The sequence below is a fragment of the Centruroides sculpturatus genome, unplaced genomic scaffold, assembly GCF_000671375.1.
Source record: "Centruroides sculpturatus isolate CEXI.00-Female unplaced genomic scaffold, Cexi_2.0 scaffold266, whole genome shotgun sequence".
Lineage (NCBI taxonomy): Eukaryota > Metazoa > Arthropoda > Arachnida > Scorpiones > Buthidae > Centruroides > Centruroides sculpturatus.
Genome location: NW_019384421.1, coordinates 117,188 through 133,919, shown reverse-complemented (window position 1 = coordinate 133,919; position 16,732 = coordinate 117,188). Strand labels below are relative to the sequence as shown.

General features: G+C 24.5%; 4 protein-coding genes across 4 annotated transcripts in view; all 4 read right to left on the bottom strand.

The window, feature by feature from the left end:
• Window positions 1-46: 46 nt before the first annotated feature.
• LOC111619403 (transcription factor LBX1-like) lies at window positions 47-3,153 on the bottom strand. The gene is made up of 2 exons (XM_023361106.1): window positions 3,149-3,153; window positions 47-554 (listed from the first exon to the last, which is right to left on the bottom strand). The coding sequence occupies exons 1-2, from the start codon at window positions 3,151-3,153 to the stop codon at window positions 176-178; spliced, it is 384 nt and encodes a 127-aa protein (XP_023216874.1). The 3' UTR covers window positions 47-175.
• A 60-nt stretch (window positions 3,154-3,213) lies between these two features.
• Window positions 3,214-10,087, bottom strand: LOC111619402 (transcription factor LBX1-like). The gene is made up of 3 exons (XM_023361105.1): window positions 10,042-10,087; window positions 9,487-9,538; window positions 3,214-4,026 (listed from the first exon to the last, which is right to left on the bottom strand). The coding sequence occupies exons 1-3, from the start codon at window positions 10,085-10,087 to the stop codon at window positions 3,648-3,650; spliced, it is 477 nt and encodes a 158-aa protein (XP_023216873.1). The 3' UTR covers window positions 3,214-3,647.
• Window positions 10,088-10,173: 86 nt separating this feature from the next.
• LOC111619413 (transcription factor LBX1-like) overlaps window positions 10,174-16,732 on the bottom strand; it is a 38,680-nt gene continuing 32,121 nt past the window's right edge. The window contains exon 3 of the mRNA XM_023361113.1: window positions 10,174-10,792. The gene's annotated coding sequence lies outside the window, so the exon portion shown is untranslated. The remainder of the gene's footprint in view (window positions 10,793-16,732) is intronic.
• LOC111619432 (transcription factor LBX1-like) lies at window positions 10,782-14,283 on the bottom strand. The gene is made up of 3 exons (XM_023361136.1): window positions 14,238-14,283; window positions 13,683-13,734; window positions 10,782-11,182 (listed from the first exon to the last, which is right to left on the bottom strand). Exons 1-3 carry the CDS (start codon window positions 14,281-14,283, stop codon window positions 10,804-10,806), a joined length of 477 nt encoding a protein of 158 aa, XP_023216904.1. The 3' UTR covers window positions 10,782-10,803.

Below are 16,732 nucleotides of genomic sequence, written 5' to 3'. Positions count from 1 at the left end.
ATTTAAGTTCTTACTGATCACCCTGTAAAGTGGAGAATTATTATTATTATTATTATTATTTGTTTTTTTAATTATTATTTTTGTTTAAATTCTGGATTTATATAAAAATCCAGACATGATGTATTCATCTTTTAAATAAGTGTAGTCTTTTGAAAGTAAAATATGTACACAATGGTCAATTAGTCTTTTTATGTAGTTCCTTTTTTAACAAAGTGAGATCTTCTATATTGTCGAGTAAAGCTGAGTGAATGGGTTGAATCTTAGCAGCTGTAACATCTTTCTTCAATTCTTCCATATCTCTCTTCAATTTTGCTCTCCGATTCTGAAACCATGTTATGACTTGGGCATTAGTAAGACCCAGCGATTGAGCGATTTCATCTCTGTCTGCTGGTGATAAGTATTTTTGATATAAGAATCTCTTTTCTAGTTCAAATATTTGATGATTTGTAAAAGCAGTCCTGGATTTTCTCTTTTTCTTTGGCTGTTGTCGATTACTGAAGAGATTCAGATGATCTCTTGAAGATTCTAGAAATGAAACAAAATTTGATTTAGAAACTTTCCATTTACAATATTTACATTTATAAAAATACAGATAAAATAATTTGCTTTTATACTCAATATAAACTAAATATATATTATATATCCCCCATATAGACCTATAAAGTTTAAAATAAAAAATTATAGCTTAATTTATAAAAACATTAAGGCTGTCATTTTGAATGTCACATACAAAACTTACAATCGAAATATATTTAAGAAACTGTATCTGTAATTATATTCTTCATAACTTGCAGCGATTTTATTAAATTTATTTATTTATTTATTAAAATCTCTTAAAATTAGAGAAATTCTTTAAAATCTTTAATTAAAACGAGAAACATAGATTAGTTTGTTAGTATAAGAACAAAGAATCTTGTTTTACTATTTTCCACTTCATCTAATTTTAAGAAATTTTAATAAACAAATTGTATCTGTGCTTTAAATCTTAACGAGAATTTATTAAACTTTTCTGTCAATCAATCCGCAACAATTTATAAATTTTAAATAATGTTAAATTTAAGACTATTTACTGTTTTTATAATCGAATTCTCTAAAAAATCTGAAGTGTACGAATCAGAATTATATAAATAATTTTCATTTATTACATGTTTAAATAATAAAAATAAACTAGCTTTACTAGGAAAATCTGAGAAATAATTATTTAAAGGATTTTTAAAAAGTTGAAAAAAATTTACAGAAAAAATTATTTTTTTTGTGGTATAAAAATTTCTGTGGAAATTATATTGCATATCGCATTTATGATTTTTTTTCAACTGTAATAAAGAAAACAATAATCATAAAACAGAATTATTATCTGATTTATCAAAGATAGGAAAATTTTTATTACAGTACTGTACAGTACTTCGTTGAAAAAAACACTACAAATTTAAAGGAAAATTTTTATCTATATTTTTTTATTTTTAATTCAAATTATTATTATTCTTTAATTGTTTTTTTTTCGATTTTAATTAAAAAAAAGAAAATTATTTTTTAATATCTGCATTTTTAAAAAACAAAGTTTTACAAAAAAACAAAAAAAAATTCGATTTTACGAAAAATGATTTTTAAATACAAATAACAATTATTTAAAATTACTAATTACTTAAGTTTTATTTTTTAAAAAATAAGACAGTTTATAATTTTAACTTTTACATAATGTTATTCGAAGTTATAATGCAGAGCGAATTAACGTTTATAGAACTGTATAAAAATTGCGATGACAATGAATATTTCCTTTTATATTTTGAAATTTATAGAAAGAAAGATTTTTAAATATATACGTAATCATTTTATGTATTATTTAACGTATATTTTAAATGAAATTTGTTTTGTTATTATGAATAAAGTCTTACGTTATTGCCAAAATCCGATTATTATCAAGCCATTTTTATACATAAAATTATTTTATACATTTATGTAAAACTTAAAAGTGCAGTCTTAATCATGCAATGTAAGTTTTAGATAGGTCTAAACCTTATATAATTACATTAAAAAAAATTAGTGTACGCTTAATATAGCGCAATAGGGAAATTTGTAATATAATTACTTGACCAACTGCCAATTATATCCGACATTTTATATAAAAATATATAAATTTGATCAATTTTATTCTTACATTGTCATGAATAAACATAAAAAAATAAAAATTATTATTATTATTATTTGATTTATCAGTTAATTTTATAAGATTATCATTATTTTATTTGCCTTTTCGTAATCTGTTTTTCTATCCTATCTGAGAAATATAATACTCTAAATTGAAAATGTCTTGTATTTTTTTATGCTTTATTAAGTTATATAAACAAATCACGTGTTATACAGTTTATTTCTGCTATTAACTATTAGATATTACACATGAAAATCGTATCTCATATTAAATTAAAAACTTAATAATATTCACTAGGTCATTTAGAATCTAATTATTCCTAATTAGTGTAAATTAAACATAATTAAATTATTAATTTTTTACGTCAAAATGAATTACAGAGCGTAACATAATTGAATAACATATCTATAACAATAATAAAAATGAATGATAACATTTAAGAGTTTTTTAGAAGACCAAAATTTTGATTGTATAAATTGTAAAAGTTGTTCTTAGTAAAGAAGCAGAAATTAATTTTATTATCAAAATTTATTATAAATTTTAATAATTTTTTATGGATCAATTGATAAATTAAACAATATTGTTAATGAGTTTGATTTAGGCTATATATAGTCGAATTAGATCGGGCGAAATAGATCCTGGCTACACGAAAATGAGTATTTGCTTCAAAATTGAATAGGCCTGTATGAAGATAAATAAGTTCAAATAACGCAAAATGGAACAGAAATGACACAATTTTCAATATAAATTGTTTTTTCATAATATGTAAAATGAATATTTACAATATTTCTGTAAATTTCTATTTATTTAAATGGAAAATTGAAACTCATATTATATGGTACTCCGTATGTCTAAGCCGATATGGAAGGTATAAAAGCATTTTAATTAAAGTTAACGTGATCAATATTAAAGACAATTTTATAAAAACCAAATTTAATATGAAATTATTAAATAAAGTACAGTTCTAAACGAAATTAAACGTAAATGTATAATTTTATTTACCACATTTAAGTTCTTACTTCAAAGTCTTCTTACTCAAAAAATCACAAACAAGTGCAGATTCACTTGAAGACTTCGAGAGAAGAATAAAATTTAAAAGCTTTCTAGAATCTAGATACTGTACAGAATTTTAACATACCTACAAGCCTATAGGTCCTAGTATTTTTTTTGTGTTTTTTTTATTTAAGTACAGTTCTAAAATTTTTGGAAAAGCTTTGAATAAATTTATACAAGGAGAAACATGAACAGATTCCACTCCGAAGTATTTACACACAAAATGCAAGGCACTCAGTACATCGGGGCTATGTACACGTGATATGTGAAATCATCCGGGAAAGTACTGATCACCCTGTAAAGTCTAGAATTATTATTATTATTATTATTATTTGTTTTTTTAATTATTATTTTTGTTTAAATTCTGGATTTATATAAAAATCCAGACATGATGTATTCATCTTTTAAATAAGTGTAGTCTTTTGAAAGTAAAATATGTACACAATGGTCAATTAGTCTTTTTATGTAGTTCCTTTTTTAACAAAGTGAGATCTTCTATATTGTCGAGTAAAGCTGAGTGAATGGGTTGAATCTTAGCAGCTGTAACATCTTTCTTCAATTCTTCCATATCTCTCTTCAATTTTGCTCTCCGATTCTGAAACCATGTTATGACTTGGGCATTAGTAAGACCCAGCGATTGAGCGATTTCATCTCTGTCTGCTGGTGATAAGTATTTTTGATATAAGAATCTCTTTTCTAGTTCAAATATTTGATGATTTGTAAAAGCAGTCCTGGATTTTCTCTTTTTCTTTGGCTGTTGTCGATTACTGAAGAGATTCAGATGATCTCTTGAAGATTCTAGAAATGAAACAAAATTTGATTTAGAAACTTTCCATTTACAATATTTACATTTATAAAAATACAGATAAAATAATTTGCTTTTATACTCAATATAAACTAAATATATATTATATATCCCCCATATAGACCTATAAAGTTTAAAATAAAAAATTATAGCTTAATTTATAAAAACATTAAGGCTGTCATTTTGAATGTCACATACAAAACTTACAATCGAAATATATTTAAGAAACTGTATCTGTAATTATATTCTTCATAACTTGCAGCGATTTTATTAAATTTATTTATTTATTTATTAAAATCTCTTAAAATTAGAGAAATTCTTTAAAATCTTTAATTAAAACGAGAAACATAGATTAGTTTGTTAGTATAAGAACAAAGAATCTTGTTTTACTATTTTCCACTTCATCTAATTTTAAGAAATTTTAATAAACAAATTGTATCTGTGCTTTAAATCTTAACGAGAATTTATTAAACTTTTCTGTCAATCAATCCGCAACAATTTATAAATTTTAAATAATGTTAAATTTAAGACTATTTACTGTTTTTATAATCGAATTCTCTAAAAAATCTGAAGTGTACGAATCAGAATTATATAAATAATTTTCATTTATTACATGTTTAAATAATAAAAATAAACTAGCTTTACTAGGAAAATCTGAGAAATAATTATTTAAAGGATTTTTAAAAAGTTGAAAAAAATTTACAGAAAAAATTATTTTTTTTGTGGAAAGCAATTGAAGCCAAATTTATACATTTTTAAAAAAGTATCTAAATATAGTTTCCAATTAGATAATGTTTAAAATTAAGTGCTAAAACTTAATTGACGCTTAAAAAAGAAACGATGAATAAAGTGTTGTGAGGAGTCTCAATTCTTGGATTATTTACATCTAAAGATTATTTCAGACCTTGACAAAGTGCTTATGCAGTTACTTCAATTGATTGAAGAGATGACAAACGAATTAGAACGTGACAGAAAATATATAACTCAGTAAATATAAAGGAGAGATGTCAACAGAATAAAATTTGACAATAGAGAATGGGATGATGCTAAAATTGGTACGAATTACTTAACAAACAATAGTCAACATTCATGCAAATGCTAAAACTTACATTAGCTTGTATACTTTCGAATGATCTTAAAAGCACCTCCTCTTGAAAATAATTAATCAAATCATTAAGATATCGTCATAAAGGTGCAAAGCGTGAAAAGGTGTCTTGATATTTATAAAAATTGAAACCATTCCAGACGTATAAGTGATAATACTAACCTAAATATAGACCTAGATGTAGGTTGGAATGTTTCTGTGGGGAAAATCCGAAAGGAATATTTTCGTTATCGTTCCGGTGAAGTAAAAATTGTTTCACATAAAGAAGTATGTGCAATTGGACAATCTATTCCACTTTTATAGAAGATGAACAGAAATAGAGGAACCAAAGCTATCATTATCTGAAGTAACCATCATCTACTTGTGAGGTCTTTAGTGAAGAATCTATCTCTACTATATTATGGTTACTGATTGGGGCAATTTGACTACTCTGAGTTCGTGATAAATTGAGGTTGTTGTCAATGATTGCAGAGAAATCTTAAAATAATTTAGCCAATTTTTTCTTTTTATTTTAAGAATTACAGTAGCTAGAATTCATTACAAGTATCCATCTCGTATGTTGTATAAAGGTATTATTAGATAAAGGTATTTAACGAATGTTTAAATTTATTCTAGGTTCTTAATACGATTTAAAACTAATTACTTGATCAAGAATGACAGATTATTCTTCTCCGTCTGACAAGAAACACATTTGCAACACGTTGAAAAAAGTCTACAAATTTCTGTTTCCTAATTGTAGATGCTAACTCGATATAACAGCCAAGAAATGATGCCAAATAATTTTTTTTATTGGTTTAAGAGGTATTCAGAAGTAGAAATCTTTTAAAATTTATAATTACATAACTTATGTTGACATTAAATGAATTTTTCTAGATAAGAATTTTGTCAGAATGATAGCATATTTAATTTAATTGGTAAGAATGAATGGGATGAAATATGATTGATCATCGGAATTTCTATCGTGTTATCCATGGAGATGATCCAAGTACACGATAATTAATTTAAATTTAAATAAGCTAATCGGTCTACCAATCGTTTATATGTATAAATATATTTTTAATTTTATAAATGTAGTTATGAAATTATAAAAATTACATCTACTAACAGATGTATTCTTTGTTACAGATCATATTAAAAAAGAAGAAAGAGTAACAGCTGCACACATCTGTACTGTGATATAACCAACTCGGATTTTATTAATATTTAGTCTTTTTTATTATGTACTTTTTTTTAATAAAATAAACATTTGGTATATGCTATTTTAGTTTTCCAGATGGTTGTTTATTTGTAAAAATTCAAACATAATCGATTACACATTTTTTAAACATGATATACAGAACCTTAGTCGATCTTACAATTATAAAAATTTGTATTTCGAATATATCATCTGAATTTGTATGAAATTCTAAGAAATAATTAAATTTTGACATTTAACACGGGTAAAATTTAAAGCAGGGAAGTTAATAGGTAAAGGATAGGAAGAATAAACTTCCCTATCCCTAGATTTCCTAGATTAATATGACAATATTAATGTCGTTTAACAAATGATTATTTTCAATTATATAAATTAATTTATCTTATTAAACTCATTTCAGTTTAGTTTATATTAAACATTAAAAAAGTTAATAATACATTAAATTTTCAATATATATGTATTGTTACAATCACATACAACATTGATCCAACATAATAGTTTTAAATATTAAAATATTAAAGCAAAATTAATGGAGTTAGAAAGTAAAATCACTTTAACTTTTTTCTGTGTGATCTAAGATCGAAGTTGTCCCTTAAATTTTGAATCTCCAGTCAACTTTATCTCAACTCTGGTCAACCAATAATAAACATTTCGTTGATTCACGCGACATAAACTATGAAGAAATTGAAAGTTAGCATAAACTGAAGACAGCCTAAACATTTACGTGAATAAATTTCTAATCTTTTAAGAATCGTTTAATATAAAAATAAACTTATATTCGATTTACAAAACTTTAAACGATGTTTTTCTTTAAGTAGATTTTTTTTTTAATTTTTCAAGCGAATTTAAGGTTAATCAACTTTTCTAGTGCATTACAATATAGCCTAAATGAATCTAGCTAAAATACTATAAGAATAAAATTATTTCTTGAAAGATTAACTTCATTCTATTAATTTTAACAATATTATTCGTATTTCTCTTTATAACATCTTTTTTAAAGCAATTTGTTTTCTTAAATTCCATTAAATTCGTCATTTTAATGGAGTCTCGAAAAATATTATTCAGTTTTCTATTTACTGTTTGATCAAAAACAATAAATTCTGGTAGTTTGAGGAAGTTTTGTTCCATAAACTACCAGTTTTTTTTTCTTTTTTTTCATAACTTTTAAAAAAATTTCGACTATAGATTTATAAATTTATATTCTTCTTAAACAGTTAGTCATTTGTCAAATATTTATAAATAAAATTTATAACCAGAATTAAATAACACATAAGCATATAATGATTACTGGTTTGAAGCTATTGATTATATGATTTATAGTTCTTTCCACAAAACATTTATTCTAACTCTTCCTGGTATAAGGTATACATGTAGACTACTAAAGCTATTATTTAAGCAATAATAAATCGTTGTAAAAAAATATTATTTTATTTTATTAACGATTTTTAATTTATTTTAAATATTTTTTTAATTATAATTAATAATATGCTTGTATTTTATAACTTTAAAAGATTTTAATTCTATTTTACTTTAATTTTGTTTAAAAAATCGTAATTATTTTTAAGTTAATCATCTAAATAAATAAAATTAGTAAAGCTTTAGCTGATTCATTAGTTATAAAATTGTGATATTTAATATTCTTCAAAGTAAATTTGCTCGTTAAAAATAATTTAGTTGAAAAGCAAAATTTATTAGATAAAAAAGAGACTTCATCAGCGACGAAATATTTTTAATCGTCAAACAGAAGAAGGTCTTGTTTTGATTTCTTCCGGCGATTCTGCAGATAACTTGGAACAGACTATCTTGTTTATGGTCCAAGTAATCCCTATAATCAAAACAGCTGCCAAAAACCTGAGAGTGAGTAACTCTAGATGTCTTGTGACCCGAAACTCTACGTCAGAATGAATGATAATAATCTGTTGTGCTCTTTTTTGTCATATCTTGAATTAAAGTGGTAAATGTAAGCTTTACCTCCTATTAACTATAAGAACATTAAAAATGAAACTTTCACATTTTTTAAAATAAAAATAATTCCCCATTATTTTATTATTTAAAATGTTCTGATTTTTCATATTAAATTAGTCTTTTATTTTCTGTTTCCTTAACAGGCCTAATAAATATATAAATAATATGTTAATAACATGTATAAATTATCTTAATTTACTTTAACGAAAGATTTTTATAAATTTGTCTCAATTATTTTGTTAAATTTAAGGAAAAACCATTAACAAACTATATAAAACATTTATATTAATTTATGTCATAACTTATGAATAATACTACTTAACTTTTATTGAAAATATTATTGAATTTTTGGGATTCGTGCTAGATAAATCATATACAAAGTCTGATTATCTCGATTAAAATTGTTAGAATTGCATGGAAAAACAGTTCTCTTCGTCTATTTTATAGAATTAAATTAAAAGATTAAATTGAATTCTAACGTTTTGATATATTGAAGATTCTCAAATCAAGAAATGTTTGATTTTATTAAATTTTAATATTGTTCAGAATCAGATATTTAATAATTTAGATTAATCGATTACTCGATTGTTTAACTTCCCACAAATTCCTATTTATAGTTCCGTAAATGTAGTTTTGAATGTGAACATTTAAGAGGAACTATTGATAATACACACAGGTATAAGTATCACATAAGTTACATGTGTATCTGCACATAGATATCAGTATTTTTAGCAGTCTAAGAGCGAACTTTTATGGGCGTGTGGCTTAATGCCTTCCTATTACTAGAATTATACTCTCCAATCCTCTAGTAAATGGAAAACTTGACTTCTGTAATTACATATTATATAAATCAATCTTTATTACATGTTATTAGAAGAAGGCAGTTTGACACATTAAATACAGAGCGAGCAACACCACAGGGTTTTGGTACACCCCTCTCCGCTTTTGTCTTGATATTCCGAACTGGAATCTGTTGGTGGATTGTCACTTGGTCTTAATGTCACCAAAACCCATTAACAGATGGATCAAGTGGCCAAATTGCCTTTAATAAAATTATAAATTCTATTAGATTGGACTTTTCAAGGGGACCTCCTAAGAAAAGTTTTCCTTCTTAATTCATTGAAAATTCATTAAATATTTTATTATTTCTTTTCATCTAAAATTTAGTTATAAGTAAGTCGTGGTGTTTTTTCGAAAGCAATAATGCATTAATTTACACCAACGTTTCCTGTAAACAAGGAAACACTGGAAAACCGTATTGTACAGTACCTTGTAAGAAAATATTATTTTTATTATATTTTGATTTACACGAAAATAATTATTTTATAAATTTTAATAACAAGTTAATTAAAATATAATTAAATTTCTAACTAAACTTCAAAAAAGTTACTTTCATGTACAGAGTTCTCAATAGAATATTGAGAAAATATAATCTTAATAAAATTACATTTAAAAATCCAAGATTTTTAGATTTGTTTATAAAGAAATAAGATAAATTCAAACAAATTTTTGATAAAAACTAAATTAATAACATATGCTATTACTTAACGTGGGCTAAATTAGTTTGCGATATCAAAATTCAGATAGTTCTGTTAACAGTCCCATTTGGATACAATTACAGAAAAAGAATTATAAATGCCCATTAAAAGAATAGAAAAATATGTTAATAGGAAGTATAGCTTATAAATATGCAAAAAGGAAATGAATAATTACTTCCGTATTCACTATCACTAATAAAACCGAACAACACTTTATCATCCTTGAACACTTACCTTTACAACACAATCGCAATTCAACTTCTGACATTGTAACGGTCATTACTATAATCAGAAATTAATAATAATAATACATGAATGAGTAATAAATATGTATTAAAAAAAAACTACTAACAAATTTCTGTGGAAGTATATATTTTATTTCAAACACTGGAAAGTGCAATATTGCATGAAAAGCAGCCTGAATGTCGACCTACAGATATATATATATATATAGTTTTATATATATATATTTATTTTATATAATATATTTATATTTATTTATATATATATATGTACATATTCCCTCATGTCAGAACAATCACAAACAAGTGCAGATTCACTTGAAGACTTCGAGAGAAGAATAAAATTTAAAAGCTTTCTAGAATCTAGATACTGTACAGAATTTTAACATACCTACAAGCCTATAGGTCCTAGTATTTTTTTTGTGTTTTTTTTATTTAAGTACAGTTCTAAAATTTTTGGAAAAGCTTTGAATAAATTTATACAAGGAGAAACATGAACAGATTCCACTCCGAAGTATTTACACACAAAATGCAAGGCACTCAGTACATCGGGGCTATGTACACGTGATATGTGAAATCATCCGGGAAAGTACTGATCACCCTGTAAAGTCTAGAATTATTATTATTATTATTATTATTTGTTTTTTTAATTATTATTTTTGTTTAAATTCTGGATTTATATAAAAATCCAGACATGATGTATTCATCTTTTAAATAAGTGTAGTCTTTTGAAAGTAAAATATGTACACAATGGTCAATTAGTCTTTTTATGTAGTTCCTTTTTTAACAAAGTGAGATCTTCTATATTGTCGAGTAAAGCTGAGTGAATGGGTTGAATCTTAGCAGCTGTAACATCTTTCTTCAATTCTTCCATATCTCTCTTCAATTTTGCTCTCCGATTCTGAAACCATGTTATGACTTGGGCATTAGTAAGACCCAGCGATTGAGCGATTTCATCTCTGTCTGCTGGTGATAAGTATTTTTGATATAAGAATCTCTTTTCTAGTTCAAATATTTGATGATTTGTAAAAGCAGTCCTGGATTTTCTCTTTTTCTTTGGCTGTTGTCGATTACTGAAGAGATTCAGATGATCTCTTGAAGATTCTAGAAATGAAACAAAATTTGATTTAGAAACTTTCCATTTACAATATTTACATTTATAAAAATACAGATAAAATAATTTGCTTTTATACTCAATATAAACTAAATATATATTATATATCCCCCATATAGACCTATAAAGTTTAAAATAAAAAATTATAGCTTAATTTATAAAAACATTAAGGCTGTCATTTTGAATGTCACATACAAAACTTACAATCGAAATATATTTAAGAAACTGTATCTGTAATTATATTCTTCATAACTTGCAGCGATTTTATTAAATTTATTTATTTATTTATTAAAATCTCTTAAAATTAGAGAAATTCTTTAAAATCTTTAATTAAAACGAGAAACATAGATTAGTTTGTTAGTATAAGAAGAACAAAGAATCTTGTTTTACTATTTTCCACTTCATCTAATTTTAAGAAATTTTAATAAACAAATTGTATCTGTGCTTTAAATCTTAACGAGAATTTATTAAACTTTTCTGTCAATCAATCCGCAACAATTTATAAATTTTAAATAATGTTAAATTTAAGACTATTTACTGTTTTTATAATCGAATTCTCTAAAAAATCTGAAGTGTACGAATCAGAATTATATAAATAATTTTCATTTATTACATGTTTAAATAATAAAAATAAACTAGCTTTACTAGGAAAATCTGAGAAATAATTATTTAAAGGATTTTTAAAAAGTTGAAAAAAATTTACAGAAAAAATTATTTTTTTTGTGGTATAAAAATTTCTGTGGAAATTATATTGCATATCGCATTTATGATTTTTTTTCAACTGTAATAAAGAAAACAATAATCATAAAACAGAATTATTATCTGATTTATCAAAGATAGGAAAATTTTTATTACAGTACTGTACAGTACTTNTTACTTTTATTTAGATGATAACACTGACTTTAATCATCTAAATAAATAAAATTAGTAAAGCTTTAGCTGATTCATTAGTTATAAAATTGTGATATTTAATATTCTTCAAAGTAAATTTGCTCGTTAAAAATAATTTAGTTGAAAAGCAAAATTTATTAGATAAAAAAGAGACTTCATCAGCGACGAAATATTTTTAATCGTCAAACAGAAGAAGGTCTTGTTTTGATTTCTTCCGGCGATTCTGCAGATAACTTGGAACAGACTATCTTGTTTATGGTCCAAGTAATCCCTATAATCAAAACAGCTGCCAAAAACCTGAGAGTGAGTAACTCTAGATGTCTTGTGACCCGAAACTCTACGTCAGAATGAATGATAATAATCTGTTGTGCTCTTTTTTGTCATATCTTGAATTAAAGTGGTAAATGTAAGCTTTACCTCCTATTAACTATAAGAACATTAAAAATGAAACTTTCACATTTTTTAAAATAAAAATAATTCCCCATTATTTTATTATTTAAAATGTTCTGATTTTTCATATTAAATTAGTCTTTTATTTTCTGTTTCCTTAACAGGCCTAATAAATATATAAATAATATGTTAATAACATGTATAAATTATCTTAATTTACTTTAACGAAAGATTTTTATAAATTTGTCTCAATTATTTTGTTAAATTTAAGGAAAAACCATTAACAAACTATATAAAACATTTATATTAATTTATGTCATAACTTATGAATAATACTACTTAACTTTTATTGAAAATATTATTGAATTTTTGGGATTCGTGCTAGATAAATCATATACAAAGTCTGATTATCTCGATTAAAATTGTTAGAATTGCATGGAAAAACAGTTCTCTTCGTCTATTTTATAGAATTAAATTAAAAGATTAAATTGAATTCTAACGTTTTGATATATTGAAGATTCTCAAATCAAGAAATGTTTGATTTTATTAAATTTTAATATTGTTCAGAATCAGATATTTAATAATTTAGATTAATCGATTACTCGATTGTTTAACTTCCCACAAATTCCTATTTATAGTTCCGTAAATGTAGTTTTGAATGTGAACATTTAAGAGGAACTATTGATAATACACACAGGTATAAGTATCACATAAGTTACATGTGTATCTGCACATAGATATCAGTATTTTTAGCAGTCTAAGAGCGAACTTTTATGGGCGTGTGGCTTAATGCCTTCCTATTACTAGAATTATACTCTCCAATCCTCTAGTAAATGGAAAACTTGACTTCTGTAATTACATATTATATAAATCAATCTTTATTACATGTTATTAGAAGAAGGCAGTTTGACACATTAAATACAGAGCGAGCAACACCACAGGGTTTTGGTACACCCCTCTCCGCTTTTGTCTTGATATTCCGAACTGGAATCTGTTGGTGGATTGTCACTTGGTCTTAATGTCACCAAAACCCATTAACAGATGGATCAAGTGGCCAAATTGCCTTTAATAAAATTATAAATTCTATTAGATTGGACTTTTCAAGGGGACCTCCTAAGAAAAGTTTTCCTTCTTAATTCATTGAAAATTCATTAAATATTTTATTATTTCTTTTCATCTAAAATTTAGTTATAAGTAAGTCGTGGTGTTTTTTCGAAAGCAATAATGCATTAATTTACACCAACGTTTCCTGTAAACAAGGAAACACTGGAAAACCGTATTGTACAGTACCTTGTAAGAAAATATTATTTTTATTATATTTTGATTTACACGAAAATAATTATTTTATAAATTTTAATAACAAGTTAATTAAAATATAATTAAATTTCTAACTAAACTTCAAAAAAGTTACTTTCATGTACAGAGTTCTCAATAGAATATTGAGAAAATATAATCTTAATAAAATTACATTTAAAAATCCAAGATTTTTAGATTTGTTTATAAAGAAATAAGATAAATTCAAACAAATTTTTGATAAAAACTAAATTAATAACATATGCTATTACTTAACGTGGGCTAAATTAGTTTGCGATATCAAAATTCAGATAGTTCTGTTAACAGTCCCATTTGGATACAATTACAGAAAAAGAATTATAAATGCCCATTAAAAGAATAGAAAAATATGTTAATAGGAAGTATAGCTTATAAATATGCAAAAAGGAAATGAATAATTACTTCCGTATTCACTATCACTAATAAAACCGAACAACACTTTATCATCCTTGAACACTTACCTTTACAACACAATCGCAATTCAACTTCTGACATTGTAACGGTCATTACTATAATCAGAAATTAATAATAATAATACATGAATGAGTAATAAATATGTATTAAAAAAAAACTACTAACAAATTTCTGTGGAAGTATATATTTTATTTCAAACACTGGAAAGTGCAATATTGCATGAAAAGCAGCCTGAATGTCGACCTACAGATATATATATGTAGAGAAAGTAAAGCTGTGAAGATTTTATGAAAGAAGAGCCACGTTCAGGAAACAATTTGCCAGGTGCACATATAATTACAACATTATTCAGCAAATATTTTAGTTATGATGAATATAACTCAAGTGCTAAAAAACAGCGTAAAATATATTTAATTAAATTTTCTCTTTTCTATTTTTAAAGAAGTATATAGAGTCTGTATATTTGTAACTTCATAAATTGCATATTCTAAGGTAGAATTTCTCATTTTTTTAGATATATAAGTTTATTTTACACTTTCTCAAGTAGATAAAACTTATTAAAAATTTAATATCAATCAAATAATGAACAGTTTTATGTCAATGTTACAGATGGAAAATATTTCTTTCGAACAATACTTCTTTATTATTTTATAGCTTGGTTTTTCTTGACCCAATTAATTTTTTTTGAAACAACTCTCGCTTACACTAATTGATTGTTGGGTTATAAACATAAAAATTTAACAACAAACGTTATTGTAGAAATGAAGGATATAAAATTTTATGTTATTCGTTTTTTAAATACTTATTAAAACAAAAGATTTAAAAAAATACTGTATATATTATAATAACCTCTTAAAAATAATTAACTTTTTTATTGATTAATAAAATCAACACTCGAATAAATTAATAAATATTGCTCTATGTACAGTATTTAAAACTTAGCGATAGATCAATTATGTATAATGGATATGTATTTAAAACATCACCTAATTTTTTAGAATTAAATTTTTTTTTTATTCTTTGATCAGTGAATAATAAATACTTTCTTTCTTTTATAGAAAATTCTAAATTTTAAATCTAAATTTTATAATTGTTATATTCTAAAATACTTGTATCTTAGGGAAAAATATGTATTTATGTGAGCAAGATTGTTTTCTCAAATCTATATAATTTGAATGTGTTTTTTATTTGTGAAAAAGAAATGTTTTGTATAATTTCTTTCTTTATTATTATTTTTTTCAATATGCAAAATGTAAATAGAAATGTAATAGATTTAAACAAACTTTGGGTTGTGTGTTCGTTGTCATGTTTGTTGTCAAGTTAATTTCACACATTAAACATGCCTCGTGAAGTAAATAAGAAAACAGTGTTCGTATCAACTTTCACTTTTGAGATAAATCTTAAACATTTTAATTTGATTTAACAAAACTTTATGCTTATTTATAGAGTCTATTTTATAGATTATATATAGTAGGCAATAGTTGTAAGCATAAATTACGCATTTTGATGCATTTCATTTTATAACAATTAAGTAAAATAGTATCCATTCAAATTTATTCAGTTCGTTTCAACAAAAAATTTAGATTTATATAAATTTGGTTATATATTTTTAAAGCTTAATAATTCGAAAAACAATTGTTTTGTTAGAGTTAGTATTACATTTGCTTAATTATTTAACATTTTAAACTATAACGTATGAGATTTCTAATAAGACTAATCACGTTCTAAAATAATTTTATGACAATATTGAGAGAAGCAGATTCTTGCTTTAAATGTTTGCATATTTAATAATTAGGTATTAAGAGAAAGAAAGACGATAAGGTTGCTTTAACAACAAACTGGATAACCTGCAGAGAAGACACAAAAGGCCTTTTGCCCATTAATTACTTTTTTTGATGGTAACGATGACGTGGAGAATCACGAAGAGATTGATGCATCCTTCAGGTGTGTCACACTTCTGAGTGACGCTCCAACCCTCTTTTAATCCCTCAATCATCGACTGAGATTACATTCTCAGCTAATATTCCACTTAGTTTCAGCATAGACAAGTGTGTCTCTTATATGATTGATGAAGTCACCATAAAAGGACAAAATTGAGCATTAACAACATGAGTTCCAATTTGTCATGTAACTAAGGAAATGGTAATAATTAAATTGATTTTACTTGATCCTAGCTTTTTAATAATATGGTACTTGCAGTTGATTTTAAATAATTTATGTGTTAATGATTTATCATCTATATTTTTCATAAATTGAAAAAAATGAATATGAAAACTAAAATCTTAGAAAAGTTTTTCTAGATTACATATGCCTATTTTTCTTTAGAAATCTGCTTATTGTTTCAATTGATGTTCGACAATTGCCTCGAACACCTTTCATTAAGTTTACCAAGAAGAAGAGAATACATACTTTGTAATCCTAAAATGGTAAACTAAACTATCATTTCATCTACTATAGTATAGACCTATTATTTTAATTTTTATAATAGATTATAATCTTAAAACAGTAGAATTAAAAATAGACTACCTCTGTCCAACAAGTT